The sequence below is a fragment of the Protopterus annectens genome, chromosome 6.part1 (genome assembly GCF_019279795.1).
Source record: "Protopterus annectens isolate FY-2018-M chromosome 6.part1, PAN1.0, whole genome shotgun sequence".
NCBI lineage: Eukaryota > Metazoa > Chordata > Ceratodontiformes > Protopteridae > Protopterus > Protopterus annectens.
The window spans coordinates 261,271,327-261,285,960 of NC_056738.1; the positions used below are offsets into that span (position 1 = coordinate 261,271,327).

The following is a 14,634-nucleotide window of genomic DNA, read 5'->3' on the forward strand; positions in this document are numbered from 1 at the left end:
AAGATAAGCATAAACTGAAAAATAGGCATTCCCCTAGGAGCCGAACTCGGCCTTCTGCTGTTTAACTTCTACCTCAGTGGCCTTGCTTTAGGTTATACTATTCTGGTTTGTATCAGTGGAGATGATAATAAAGCAAATAGTGAAGTACGCTTCTATTATGACTGTGGCAAACTGCTTCTAATTTCTAGGGTAAGTGGTTCAACCAAATAGTGTCTGAATAAATTAGATACAGAAATTAAGCTTTTAAATTATTTACACCATTTTTTCAGATAACAGTGATGCAGATAATGACCAGGAAAATACACAAGACAGGCATATGAATTTTCAGTATTTTATATTATAAAAAGATGGAAATATATACACATTAACCAAATTTAATCACTTTTTTTTTTTGCAAAATTTACAGAAAGTTTTAGGAAACACCCCAAGTTCATTACTAGGCAATTATTTTAAATTACATGCTCCAAATCAGATACTGGATAAAGCAAGTAAAGTGAGAAAAAAGAAAAAAAGTCTACACCTTACTTGTAGATCATACAGAAAGAGTCTCAGTTCCAGCAGTTTTTACCAAGTATCAGAGAAACAACTGTGGCCAGAAAACTTGCTTAACATTTACTAAGAAAATTACACAATTTAAGGACAATAGAAAATGAAGCACAACTTTTTGCAGTGAGATTTTTTCTGCAATTAAACTGAGTAGAGTGAAACATTTGTTCATTTATTGAAAAAATATATATGTAGTGTTCAATCCAAAACATCACTAACATGTTCCTTACAATTGCCAAACATCTTTCCAGAAATGTATCCTTACAGAAAAAAAAAACATTAGTGCAATTGAGCCATATATGAAATCACAGAACAAATCCATTTTATGCTTGTAGTATTTCCTGAAGACAGTTAGGAGACTTGAAGACAGCTGGTATCTCACTGTCCAGCTTACATATAACCTTATAGATGGACTTTTTCCAAGACGGATCAGAATCTTTTCCTTTAAGAATGGCAGTGAAAAATTCCCTCAGGGTGATCTGAGATACTTCCAAAAATCTTTCCGGGACCTGATGGAAAAACACATCATAAATGCATTAGATCATAGTTTATAATATTACAGAAATGCAGTGGTTATGATGTATAACTCATGAGATGCTTTAGCTTTTCATCACAGGCCAGCATACTCCCAAGGCTAGCACTAATTCAGTAACATCATAATGAAGAAATCAGAGATACTTAGCAGTCATTAATTAATTAATTAACAGAAGGTCCCGAAGACAGCTGTAAATAAACTCCCCATAAGATAACTTAGCCAGCTGTTACAATTATAAGTAATAATAGTAATAGTTGTTGTGTCTTTCGGCTTTTCCCGGTTAGGGGTTGCCACAGCGGAACTCCGGTCCGCTAATGATTGGCAGTTGATTTTTACGTGCTGAGTTGCCAGCCCTAATGTACAACCTCCAACGAAGGTATGCCCATTCACGCATGTCTTCACGCAGAAGACGCTCTAGCTGAGAGTCGAACCGGACAGCGTCTTACTGTGAGGTGACAGCACTACCGCAGCACCACCACCGCGGATAAGTAATAATAGTAATAGTAGTAGTATTAATACTAATAGTAGGTAATACTACTAATACTTCTTGTAATCATACTAGTAATAGCCATATAGATGATAGTAATAATGCAAATATTACTATAGTATCACACAGCTATATAATTTGCACTTCAGTAACTTTGAGTTTGGTAGGTATAATAACACAGTTCTGCATTATATGATCTTATAACCTAGGGTATCCTATATGCCCACTTTTGTGGAAACTGATCAACTATCTGGAGATTCATTGATAATCCTAAAAGGCTTGTCAGCATTCCTATTGACTTGTGAAGAGAACATTATTTACAGGCTGTTTCCTGAGGTAGTAGAAATGAGGACGGGAGATCTTTAAATATGTAATGACTGACCTTTAAATCTGTGTTTTGAAACTGCATAAAACATATTAAGCCATGCAAAATTTATTCCACTTTAAATGGAAAATCATTTCCCAGTATCTTTTATGGAAGTTAATATCGTACTGTGGATGTTTGCTGAATTCTTTCATGTTCTTAAACAGGACTTTCATGAAGTACCATTTATTTTACCTTTTCTGATTGACAAAAGTTAAACACATCAAAGCATGCACATTCTGTGAAATGGCAAATGTGTACAAATGGCTAACCACATAATAAAAATTGATTTAATGGAGTATGCCATCATGGAGGTCCAAAAATAACAAAGCTGTTACCATTTCTAAACATCTTTATTGAATTATCACTTGTGACATAGGCAAACTTACATTTATATAAAATTAATCAAACCACATTAACAAACTAACATTTACAAACATTATAGGATATATAACAATATATGTGATGTATAATCTAATCAACATTACATAAACTATTAATCTCCTGCCTTCTCTTAAGGTTAATTTGTTCATAGGTTTTACTAGGCTAACGACCATAAGGGCCTTTTTAAGCCTAGCCATGCATCCCAAATCTCCCAATTACTCCTCCAAAACATTTTTCTGCATGTATTGTTCCCACAATTTCCATTTTTTTCTATGAAATTTACTCCTACCCTTATGTAAAGATCCCACTTTCTGTTCTTTCATCTCTGTTACAATATTCACTGTTTCAAGTATAGGTTCATAAGTAGGTACTAGGCTATTGGCCCTAGGTCCTATATAAGCCTAGCCAAAAAGGTACCCTGGCTTTCGCCACCCAAGAAAATTATTTTCCTGTGCCCCTGTCAAGCAGAGCCACAGAAGTGATCCCTGGGGTGAATTTCCTATTTCCCATCCAATCATCAAGATTTTTCTTGAAGAGTGCTAATGAGGAGCTCTGTTTGACATAGATAGGTAGTCTGTTCTAGAGTATGAGAAGTCTCTGGGACAGGAATCTATCCCTCCAGCATGTTCTGTTTATTGTGGTTTAGGTCCCTAGAGTGTGTAGCTCGGAGGGATTGGGATTTCTTTAAGTGGAGCATGTCCAACAGCTCTGGGTTTGACATAGCTTTGTATGTTAGGCAGAGATCACCTCTGAGTAGTAGATATGCAATGGAGTACAGCTGGAGTTTTTTGAGACGGTCTTCATAGGGCATCTGTTTGAGGCCAATAATCCTCTTTGTGAGGTATTTCTGTGGCCTTTCCAGTTGTTGTAGATGTCTTATGAGGTACATAACAAAAGGGGTGTTGTACTCTATAATGGGTCTAACGAGTGATGAGCAGAGGGGAACAATGACCTCTTTTTTTCTGGATGAGAAACCTTTTGTGATGAGGTATGCCACATAGAAGGATTTCCTGACTACTGTGGCAATGTGATTATCAAAGGAGAGACAAATGTCCATATGTGTCCCAAGGTCTCTTATTACACTTTCAGTGTTAAGTAGACTACTGTCTATGTGGTAGTTCACAGGTACAGAGTTTTTACCAAAAGGGATGACAATGCACTTTTTGGCATTGAGCTTGAGGCCGTGGCTTTGACACCAGGCATCTGTCTCAGTGAGGCCCTTTTGTAGGATGTCCACATCATTAGGAGTTTCGATTATGGCTCCTAGTTTGCAGTCATCTGCGAACTTAGTTAGCCAAAGACCTTCTGTGTTAGCCTGTACTTCAGAGAAGCAGATACCAAACAGGAGAGGACCCATAACTGAACCCTGTGGTACTCCACTTGTCACTGGTCTGAAGTTGGATTTGGAGTCTGCTACTTTCACAGTGTGGGTTCTGTCAGTAAGCCAGTTGGTACCCCATCTTGTGACATAGGGATTTATACCTAGTTTAATGAGTTTATCTATAATTCCAGAGTGTGGGATGGTGGCGAAAGCCTTGTCGGAATCTAGATAGGCTGTGTGAACCACCTTACCCTCATCTATGGCTTTGGTGACTGCTTCAAAGAAGTCTATCAGGTTTAGGAGACATGATCTGCCTTTTACAAACCCAAACTGTGTGGGGCCCAGAGTTTGGAGATTACCAGTGTCTTTGTTTATGAGTTCCATAATGATACGTTCCATGGCCTTGCAGACCAGGCTCATCATGCTAATGGGGCAGTAGTTCCTGGGATCTGTCATGGCTCCCCCTTTGTGGAGTGGGATAGCCGTCGCAGTGTACCATTCAATGGGCACAAAGCCTGAGGTGAGGCTATGATTGAACATGGTACTTAGGTGGGGTGCCAGTTCATTCTGTAGTTCATGTAGAATGCAGCCTGGGATGTTGTCAGGTCTCATGGATGCTGTGTTCTTGGCTTTGCAGAGTGAGGTTTTTACCTGTGCAGCCGTGATTACAGGAATTTTGCATTCTTCCAGTATACAGATGGGCTCTTTAGAGGGTGAGAGGAGGGTAAAGTTAGCACTGAACCTATCTGCCAGGATGTTGGCAATATCAGTTGGTTCTGTATATTTAGTGCCATTGTGCTGTAACTCAGAGCAGATCTGAGTGTTGCCATTGGGATTCTTGATATAGCTATAGAATGTTTTGTGGTTGTCTTTAGAATCAGTGGCAATTTTGTTTTCATAACTAGCTTTGGAGGATTTTATGAGGGATCTCAGTTTCTTACTGAGGCTAACCAGGGAGTTCCTCCAATCATGGGATTTTACTCTTTTTTGCAACAGTTTCTTTCTTCTGTTGTAGAGTTTGTTTATGGCAGAAGACCACCAGATTGGCTTCTTTTTTTTGGAGGATAGCATCTTGGTTCTGTTAGGGATAGCATGATCCATGCACTCGTGTAAGTACTTATAAAGTGTATTTGTGTAGGATTCAGCAGTCATACCTCTATTGTCCATCTGCATGGGTGTCGTGAAGTTTGCCACTTCTGTCTTAAGAAGCGCGAAGTTGGCTTTGGAGAAATTTTTTACAGTTGTTTCCCTAATGGGGGGTGGGAGCAGATGTGGATGTCAGGGGGATTAGTTGTGGTCAGATCTGACCAACGAGGAATTGACCTCTGGTGTGGAACACTAGTCACCCATGTTGGTAATGACCAGGTCTAGGATATTGCTGCCCCTGGTGGGGTGTGGATAAGTTGATCCAAGGCATTGGAATTTATGAATTCCAGAAAATGTTGAGCAAAAGAGTTGGTACATGAGTAGTTTTCCCAGTTAATGGTGGGGTAGTTGAAATCACCCATTATTAGAATGTTGGGTTGTACCCTAACATTTTCCAGTGTATCAAGAAAAGAGGAGTGGGAATCCTGGAGCATGGTTGGGGGTCTGTAGCAAGCTACAATGTGGATTGCGGTCTTGCCCAGAGTTAGTTGCACTTGGATAATCTCAGATGTATTATGCAGAGCAACTAGCTTGGAGGTGTGGACATCCTTCATGAATATGGACACGCCTCCAACTTTAGTGTTTCGGTCCGGGTTAGGTGGCCGAAAGGTGTGGTATGAATTATAGACTGGTAATGCAGGGGTGCTCTCTGGAGCTTTGAACCAGGTCTCTGTCACTGCACAGATGTCGATGTTCTCCATTTTACGGAGTGTCTCGAGTGAGTGCATTTTGAGGTTTAAACTTCTAGCACTGAGTAGCATTACCCTCAGATTTTGCTTGCTTGTACCTGTTACAGTGGTGAATTTGTCATTTGAACCTTGCCTAAAAAAGGCACTATAGGGGTGGCAAGAGCCTTTGCCAGTATCCAAAATCCCAAGGGTGACAGGTGCAGGCCATCTCTGGCAAAGCATCTTGGTCTGTCGATCATGTCATCCCAGGCAGACAGATACTGGATTCCCTTAAAATGACACCAGAATCTTAGCCAATTGTTGAAGTCAATCATTTTGTCCTTGTACTGTGGTATCATTCTCTGTGATGGCAGGATGCTACTCAGGGTTAGGGTCATACCTGCCTGGGCTACAAGATTGGACAGCTCCTCCATGTCTCTGTTTATGTAGTCCAGGGAGGTACATCTCAGGACATTCACACCAACATGGACAATGACAGAGTCATATTTGTACTTGTTGTGGAGTGACCAGAGTGTGTGCATTATGTGGCAGATCCTGGCACCTGACAGGCAACTGACAGTAACTTTCTCCTTGTTTAGCCTGGTGAGTGCAACATCAGTGTGCCTGACTATAGAGTCACCTATGACTAGAGTGTTGGGTACGTTATGCCTTATGGGCTGTAGTTGAGTGGCACACTGAGTTTGTGGGCTATGTGTCATTTGGGTTGTGTTCGGGTCAGGGTTGCCAGACGTCCCTATTTGGGCGGGACCGTCGCGAGATCAGCAGTCCCGCCCTGCCGGTTTAAATCCTGGCCAGCCTCCGCTTTGTTTTTTTTTTTTTTGATTGGCCCGTATACCTGGCATACAGGCCAATCAAAAATCGCTAAACATGGTGCTTCTTCTGTTCTGCATTAAACAGAAGTAGCTCCATGTTTAGCAATTTTTGATTGGACTGTATGCCAGTATACGGGCTAATCAAAAATTGCTAAACACGGAGCTACTTCTGTTGAATGCGGAACTGCAATGTTCTGCATTAAACATGAGAAGCTCCGTGTTTAGTGTAGATCTACTGTTCCGCATTAAAGAGCTTTTTTTTTTTTTTTTTTTTTTTTTGGCTCTTCACTTTTTTTTGTCGGCCCTACCATACCATGCCGATATGAAATCTGGCAACCCTGGTTGGGATGTGGAGGTTGCTTGCATTTCTATTTAGGAGGTCTTGGTTGTTTGGGCAGATTTTTATTGAGAGCCTCCATGAATGTAGGTGTGTGTTTTGTGCTTCTAAGTGTGTGTTTTGGTGGTGTAGGTTTTGAGGGACTATGTGATGAGTGTGGTGAGGTGCAAGTGTTTACCTTCTCCTCTTGACTGTTTAGTCCAGTCTTCGGTGAAGTGAGCTTTGCTTCAAGTTTGGCTATATAAGTGCATCTCTCTCAGGTTGTAGTGTTGGGTGGTAGGAGGAGAGGGTTGTCTGTGTACATGAGGCAATTACTGCATTGCCCCATGATACCCAGATTAATCAGGTAGACAGGAGAAAACAGCGGGAGCTGACCTTTAGACATGCCTGGATAGTTACTTATTTATTAAGTAGTAAAAACTGTTTTCCTCTACACAAGTGAGGAAAGTTGAATGCTGTAGTAATTTGTAGCTTATTTAGTGCTTACAATGAGTTCTGAACAAGTGCTGAGCTCAAAGAAACAGAATTGGGTGCTAAAACTAAAAAGCTGGCTAGCTGTAAGGGAAAATTTGAAGAGCAGACTTTATGATGCCGGGAATAGTTTAACCCTAGTTAAACGGGGGGTGGGGGCTCAGGAGCTTACAAACAGTCCTGGATACAGCAAATCTGTATCTGGATTAGACCTGTTACAGGAAAGGGAGGAAACAAGCTTAGAATTTTTTTTTCAGTAAAGTGGAAATGAAAGCTGGAACAGAAGTTAATTCAAGGTTAAGAATCTGAGTGGGTTGGCCTTCACAAATGTTCTCTCTCTATTAGATTGAATGAACTAATGACACTAGACTGGGAGGAGTGTCCCAGATCAAATATACAGTATGGACGGGCAACTGCAAAGCTACCAAATATAAGAACACCACAACAATAAGGAGGGGTGGGAAACTAAAACTATTACAGCTACTAGCTGTAGCCACTAAATGAAAGTTTTAAACAGATCAAGGAGCAAGCAGACTCTAGAGAATGCTTTTAAATGCAAACATACTAGACTAGAACACAGAAACCTCAAAAAATCAAAAATGCACAGAAAAGCATAGATAGAGCACTCACAAACAGAAAATACTACTCTCAGTATGAAAAAGCAGTTTACAGTTAAGTAATTCAGTAAACATGCAATTAGAGTAATGAAACAGTATCTAGCAATGAAAAATACAGTTAAAACAGTGTAAAATAGTACATAAATGCCATGAAACAGTAAAAAAGCTTTATAACAGTGCAAAATGTAGTAGATTAACTGTATAGCACAATTATAAGCTTTACAGAAATGCAATTCAATGAAATAAGTGTAAGAAATAACGTATCCTGCTCTTGAAATCTTAAGGAATTTCTGTTTAGTTTCAGTAATGAATTACCATCCACAGCCTGTATAGCTGGTTTAGATTCTGATTTCCAATTTCTAGTAATTGCCCTTGTCTGTATATTTTTACAGGTAGATGCTAAATACTGCCAGCTTCATCAATGGTTGTTTGGCCAAGGAACTAGCAGTCAGATGACAAGAAATTATGTAATTCTGCAAGATATCCCAGAAGTAATATTTTAGATATCAATTTGAGAAGTTTCTTAGTCAGACTGAGCATTCTGCATTCTGTCTTGGACCTGACAACTACAAGATCCATTTGCCACATTCGCCTTGCTCTATTAGTAAGTTATTAGATTATAGTATAGTTCTCTTAGATTCAGTCAGGAATATAGTAAAACTTAGTTTAAATATTTTTCTTTATTTATTTGAGACTGTCCTGTAATGTTGTTTTAAATATTTAGTATTGTCTTGTTCTTTTATTATTTATTATTAAGTATATTTAAGCCTCTCATTATGGCTGATCTGTGTAGAGATATTTAAGTTTTGAGAGTACTTGCATATTTATTTGGTGACACTGTATGGCCCACTCCTAATAGCCTCGCTTTTGGTCAAACTACCATTTGTATTAATGTTAGACAGTAAGATTGAACACCCTTTGTTAAGGGCCTTAAGGTAGCTGGCAGGAGTGACTGGTGGCAGTAAAAACTACCTTATAGCCTGGGCAGAAGGAAGGATAGCTAGTAAACCTGTGCCAACCTTTCACAGGTGTGTGTGTGTGTGTGTGTGTGTGTGTGTGTGTGTGTGTGTGTGTGTGTGTGTGTGTGTGTGTGTGTGTGTGTGTGTGTGTGTGTGTGTGTGTGTGTGTGTGTAAATCAAATCTCAGAGTGTGTGTCAGCTACTTGGACAGGGACACAAAGCACTGGTTGGACAGCAAGGATCAATCAGCTAAGATCTCAACTATATAGCTGTGCCAGTAGGGATTCTTACTGGGAATCTGTAGAAAGGTAGAGGAACCAGCCCCGGACTGACTGTGGTTTTTGTGTGCTCTTAAGGGAAACTGCATTTGTTGCAGAGAGCTGCATCTGGAAATACTGTGTGTGTGTGTGTGTGTGTGTGTGTGTGTGTGTGTGTGTGTGTGTGTGTGTGTGTGTGTGTGTGTGTGTGTGTGTGTACTTGTCATCCACACAGTGAACATCCCCCATGTTTGCCAGTGGTGAAGATTGAGGCTCCTTGATTAAAATGTTTGGCAGTGGTGGGGCATCACAATCCCAACTCAAAAAAATAATTTCCTTAATTACACTCACTTGCTCACAGAGTATTCCTGACAGAGTACTCTGTAGGGAATTAACATTTTTGAGAATTCTCTTTTGGTCACTTCAACAGTGTCATGGATATTTGTACAAGGATTCATGACTTATGTGTTGCTTTAAATTTCAGATCATGACATAATTTAAGGGGAAAAATATGGAAACCTAGATGCTTGTTTTGGGAACAAAGTCACTAAAGACTTCAGAAACTAGCCAAAGGAACATGACTTTTACTGAATTCATCTATAACTTATTCCAAAGTTTGATAACTTTGAATTTTTTTTAATGGTCATGGGTTTACAGGAAGTTTTCTATGTGAGTTGAGGAGTATGGACTTTGCCATCTACATTAAATACTTTAAAACCGTTATTTGCAAAAATCCTTAAATTTCTCACACAGTCAGCTAGTCTGGCTTCAGTGAATTGATCACCAAGGAAGTGAAAGATATCCATTAAAATTAAAATGGACTGTCAACTCTGCCTATCATTTGTCAATCAACTATAAAGACACTCATTAGAGTTCAGAGTTGAAATGCCCAAAAATTATAAAGTCACTGGGCTAACTCATCTTTCATACTCTAGACATGACAACTATATAGGCAACATTGATTCTTCTATTGTATTTTGCAATTAGTTGATCAAACAGTGCTGAATTACATTACACTGCAATGTAGTAGAAGGCTTCAGTTGTTGTTACTGTATACTCATACACCAGTAATGACTATGGCTTGCAGTTTACAAGGCCTAGATGTCTGGGATGGGTGTCACACTTTTCAGTAGCTCTGAAGTGCCAAGAAATGTAGACACTGTTATTTACTGTCAAAGATTCACAAATATATATATACTGGCAACATGATCGGAGAGTGCTCCCTGAAAAAATGATGCAAGACACAAGTCAAAGAGTTAAACAAGCCAAGAGCATCATACGAAAATGTATCAAATTCAGAGTTTGCTCTTGAGGATGAACATAGTTTTGGCTCTCTGCGAAGAAATCATTGGTAACAGCATTTTGAGTGGCGTTTGCTGTATGTGGTAAGGTCTGCGTGTCACAAACAGTGTGCTATCTGGTTCTTACTGTCATCTTCCATTGGAATCCTATAAGACCATTCACACTGAAAAAATCATACTTAGGATTTCTGCATCAAATTTCCAATTTTTCAGAATGCAGCACAACTGAGATGCACTGTTTCTTCCAGTTAAATCAGCATTTTGCCATTGTGATCTACAATCCTTATTTATGTATTTATTTGCCGTTTGTTGACTAGGTTAGTCCGACTGGGTAGAAACCCTTTTTCAGCGGAGACCTGAGGAGAAAAGCTCCGGTTACAAAAATACAAGAATACATGCCTGTAAACACCAAAATATACACATAGAAGCTAGAAGATACATTCATGCAAATTCATGTACAAAGTTGTAAAATACAACAAAGAGAACACCTAATGACATTCAAATATTATACAAATCATTAGACATGGATGCAGTGAAGGTTGGTTGGATGCAGTCAAGGTTGATTGTCAGAGATAGTTATGTGACCTAATAAATCTAAAGACTTCCTATAGTTAGGAGTTAGTCACATGATATAACTGTAAAAGGAAACAGAGATGAGGGAGGATAATGTGGTAGTGGAGGATAGATTATGTTGGGGCTGGGCATAGGTAGGAAGAGGAATTTAGCAGGTAGTCTTTCAGAGATTTTTTAAAGCATGTAGTGATAGTTCTGAAGCACAGAGGTAAGTTATTCCAAGCTTTAGCCACAGAGTGGAGCGTTGCAGCACTGTTTATCATGGTTTATGCATCTAACAGGTTGTGGGACAAAAGCGCTTATCTTGTATATATTGTATTAATTTTTATTACGTACATTAAAGATTTTTCTTGATTCAGAAGACGGGAACAGCTTCGTAGGTCTTGTTGTGGTTATAGCAGTTTATTTGTGTCTCATTCAAGTGACTATCTAGCAGAGATTTATTATTAAGAGTGTCAAAACGTTTGAGTCATCCATAAATGTGTACCAAGGCTGATGTACAACATTAATGACAGTGCTGTGGTGCTTTCAGGTGTTACAGCAACTAAGGTGTATAAGCCAAATGTCTATATATCATGTATTTCATACCTCTAACAGACATCACTATAGCATTTATAGTGTAAATGCGTGGTATAAAACATAACTATATATTATGATCAGCAAGGCATAATGCGTACAATAGGATGTGCATACGTTATCACTCAAAGTACAACCTAATAGGTTTTGTGTACCTCATAACCATCATTTTGTATTACAGTGCTTATATCATGACTGTGTGCTGTGACATACATGTAGTTTTATGACAACACCTCCCAGATATAATATGCATGCGACTTTGTAAGCCATACTTATTTATGTTTTTTCCCTGAGCAGAAAATCCAACTAGATATAGCCATTTATAGTGAAGGACCAAAAAAAAGTATGTCCCTTTACAATCTATACATTTATTTATTTTATTCCTTTTGTATTTGTTTCTTGAGTAGAGGGGCCAACTGGACAGAACTCAGTTACAGAGTAGACCCAGGTCATAACACATAGGATTTGCTAACAAATGGTCAAAATATAAATACAATGTCTATATACATAAATACATTATACTCATAGGACTACAAGGGGAGTATTTTGCCTCAAAAGTAATTATGCAATGGTTAAATAATGTCTTGTATAGAAAATGTACACAGTGTGACAGAGTGACTACTGCCTTTTGACATCTGGTGTACTGAGTGATATAGAATTGATATACATAGCCGTCCTTAGGCATAGGCCTGTAGCAGGGGCACTTTTCTAGTAATCTGGATGGTATAGATAGACCAGGAAGTGGGCACTGGGTGGTATTGGGGGGCAATGTGGAGACGTTTTGCCTAGGGCATCAGTTTAATAAAGGCCGGTCATGATTAATATAAAAGTAAGAGCAACAACATAATATGTATACAGTGCTTTGAACAGAGATGCAAATTTGTGACATTAGCATATACAAAGAATAACAAATGCTTATGCAATAAACTAGGTGTTCTTACTTGGGAAATGCAAGAAAACTACAAATATGCAAAGCATGCCCAGTGGTTCCACAGTAGGTATACAGGATACGTAGTAGTGTATAAGAAAGTAGTTTTAAGTCAGATTCATCCGGTTAGAGAATATTTTATATACCAAAAGTAAGGCAGATGAACCTTGAGCTGACTGATGTAATATCCAACATATTTTATGAAAAGAATTGTAAGTATAATATTTGGTATTTATGATGGCACAAATAATGAGATGGACTCTGAGTACACGTGGTCAGCTTCAATAACATTTTACTTTTAGTTTGTGCAAAATGCAAAGGATACTAGACCACATTATTTAAAGTCAGGAACCTAAAGGCTAAAGGTGCCACATCCCTTAGAATTATAAACACCTATTATAGTCAGAAGAAGGAAATGAGTTAAAAAGAAACACATAGCCATTATACCAGAAAAAGTAGGATGAAAGAGATAAGAATGGGTTAAAATATGGCTACCAGACAACGGAAATTGATGTGAGAGAAAGAAATAGGACACACTACAGAAAAGTAGAATGGAATGATGGCTTGGAGAAACAAGCTTTAAAAATTACAAGGAGTCTCTAAATGGTAAAAACTGAGAATGGTGAAGGTAAGGACAGAGAAGAAACTGAATACAGAATAAGGCCCACGTTAGTGGCTTTGAGGATTTTTCAAGAGGGTGGAAAGAGTTGATATAAGAAGGGATATCTATAACCATCTGCTCAAGGTAGAGGGATGGAGCTATGACTCTGACCCAGAAAAGCCAGTTTTAGGTAGTGCTCGGGTGGGGGAGGAGACAGCTGGGGAGGGAGATAAGTGAAGAGGCTTGGCCTGTTCCCCATGACAAAGGGGAGATACTGGATATCAAAGGGTGAGTCTTCCATTAGTGAATCTCTGGTGGAGACTGGTCACCCACTGGGAGCTGACTGCTTGAGAAGGGAGGACAGAACTGTTTGAGGTGCTACATTACTTGTGGAAGCATACCCACTAAATACACTCTTCCAAACACTTAAATGGCATGTTGAGAGGCCACAGGACATGCAATACAAAACCCTTTGATGGCTACATGGTTATATACAGATATATGATATAGGATAGCTATGAATAGGATGAAGAATGGAAAGGCTGTTGGTCCAGATTACATACCTGTGGAAGCATGGAGGTGTTTAGGTGAAATGGCAGTGGAGTGTTTAACTAGATTGTTTAATGAAATCTTGGAAAGTGAGAGGATGCCTGAGGAATGGAGAAAAAGTGTTTTGGTACTGATTTTTAAGAATAAGGGTGATGTGCAGAGCTGCAGTAACTACAGAGGGATTAAACTGATCAGTCACAGCATGAAGTTATGGGAAAGAGTAGTGGAAGCTAGGTTAAGAAGGAAGGTGACGATTAGTGATCAGCAGTATGGTTTCATGCCAGGAAAGAGCACTACATATGTGATGTTTGCTCTGAGAGTGTTAATGGAGAAGTACAGAGAAGGTCAGAAGGAGTTGCATCGTGTCTTTGTAGATTTGGAGAAAGCATATGACAGGGTGCCTAGAGAGGAGTTGTGGTATTGTATGGGGAAGTCAGGAGTGTCAGAGAAGTATGTAAGAGTGGTCCATGATATGTACGAAGGTAGTGTGACAGCGGTGAGGTCTGCGGTGGGAGTGACGGATGCATTTAAGGTGGAAGTGGGGTTACACCAAGGATCAGCTCTGAGCCCTTTTTTATTTGCAATGGTGATGGACAGGTTGGCAGACGAGATCAGACAGGAGTCCCCGTGGACTATGATGTTTGCAGATGACATTGTGATCTGTAGTGAGAGTAGGGAACAGGTGGAGAAGACCCTGGAGAGGGGGAGATATGCTCTAGAGAGAAGAGGAATGAAGGTCAGCAGGACTAAGACAGAATATATGTGTGTGAATGAGAGGGAGGATAGAGGAATGGTGAGGATGCAGGGAGTAGAGGTGGCGAAGGTGGATGAGTTTAAGTACTTGGGATCAACAGTTCAGAGTAATGGTGAGTGTGGAAGAGAGGTGAAAAAGAGAGAACAGGCAGGATAGAGTGGGTGGAGAAGAGTTTCAGGAGTGATTTGTGACAGACGAGTACCAGTAAGAGTGAAAGGGAAGGTCTACAAGAGGGTAGTGAGACCAGCTATGTTATATGGGTTGGAGACAGTGGCAATGTCAAAAAGGCAGGAGTCAGAGCTTGATGTGGCAGAGTTGAAGATGTTGAGATTTGCACTGGGTGTGATGAGGATAGACAGGATTAGGAATAAGTATATTAGAGGGTCAGCCTAGGTTGGAAGGTTTGGAGACAAAGCCAGAGACCCAA

The 14,634-nt window shown here is 39.5% G+C and overlaps 1 protein-coding gene across 1 annotated transcript in view; it reads right to left on the bottom strand.

Moving 5' to 3' along the window:
• Positions 1 to 431: 431 nt before the first annotated feature.
• LOC122805330 (prospero homeobox protein 1-like) overlaps positions 432 to 14,634 on the bottom strand; it is a 112,229-nt gene continuing 98,026 nt past the window's right edge. The window contains exon 4 of the mRNA XM_044075416.1: positions 432 to 1,055. Coding sequence (XP_043931351.1) covers positions 870 to 1,055 — 186 coding nt within the window. The 3' untranslated portion in view covers positions 432 to 869. The remainder of the gene's footprint in view (positions 1,056 to 14,634) is intronic.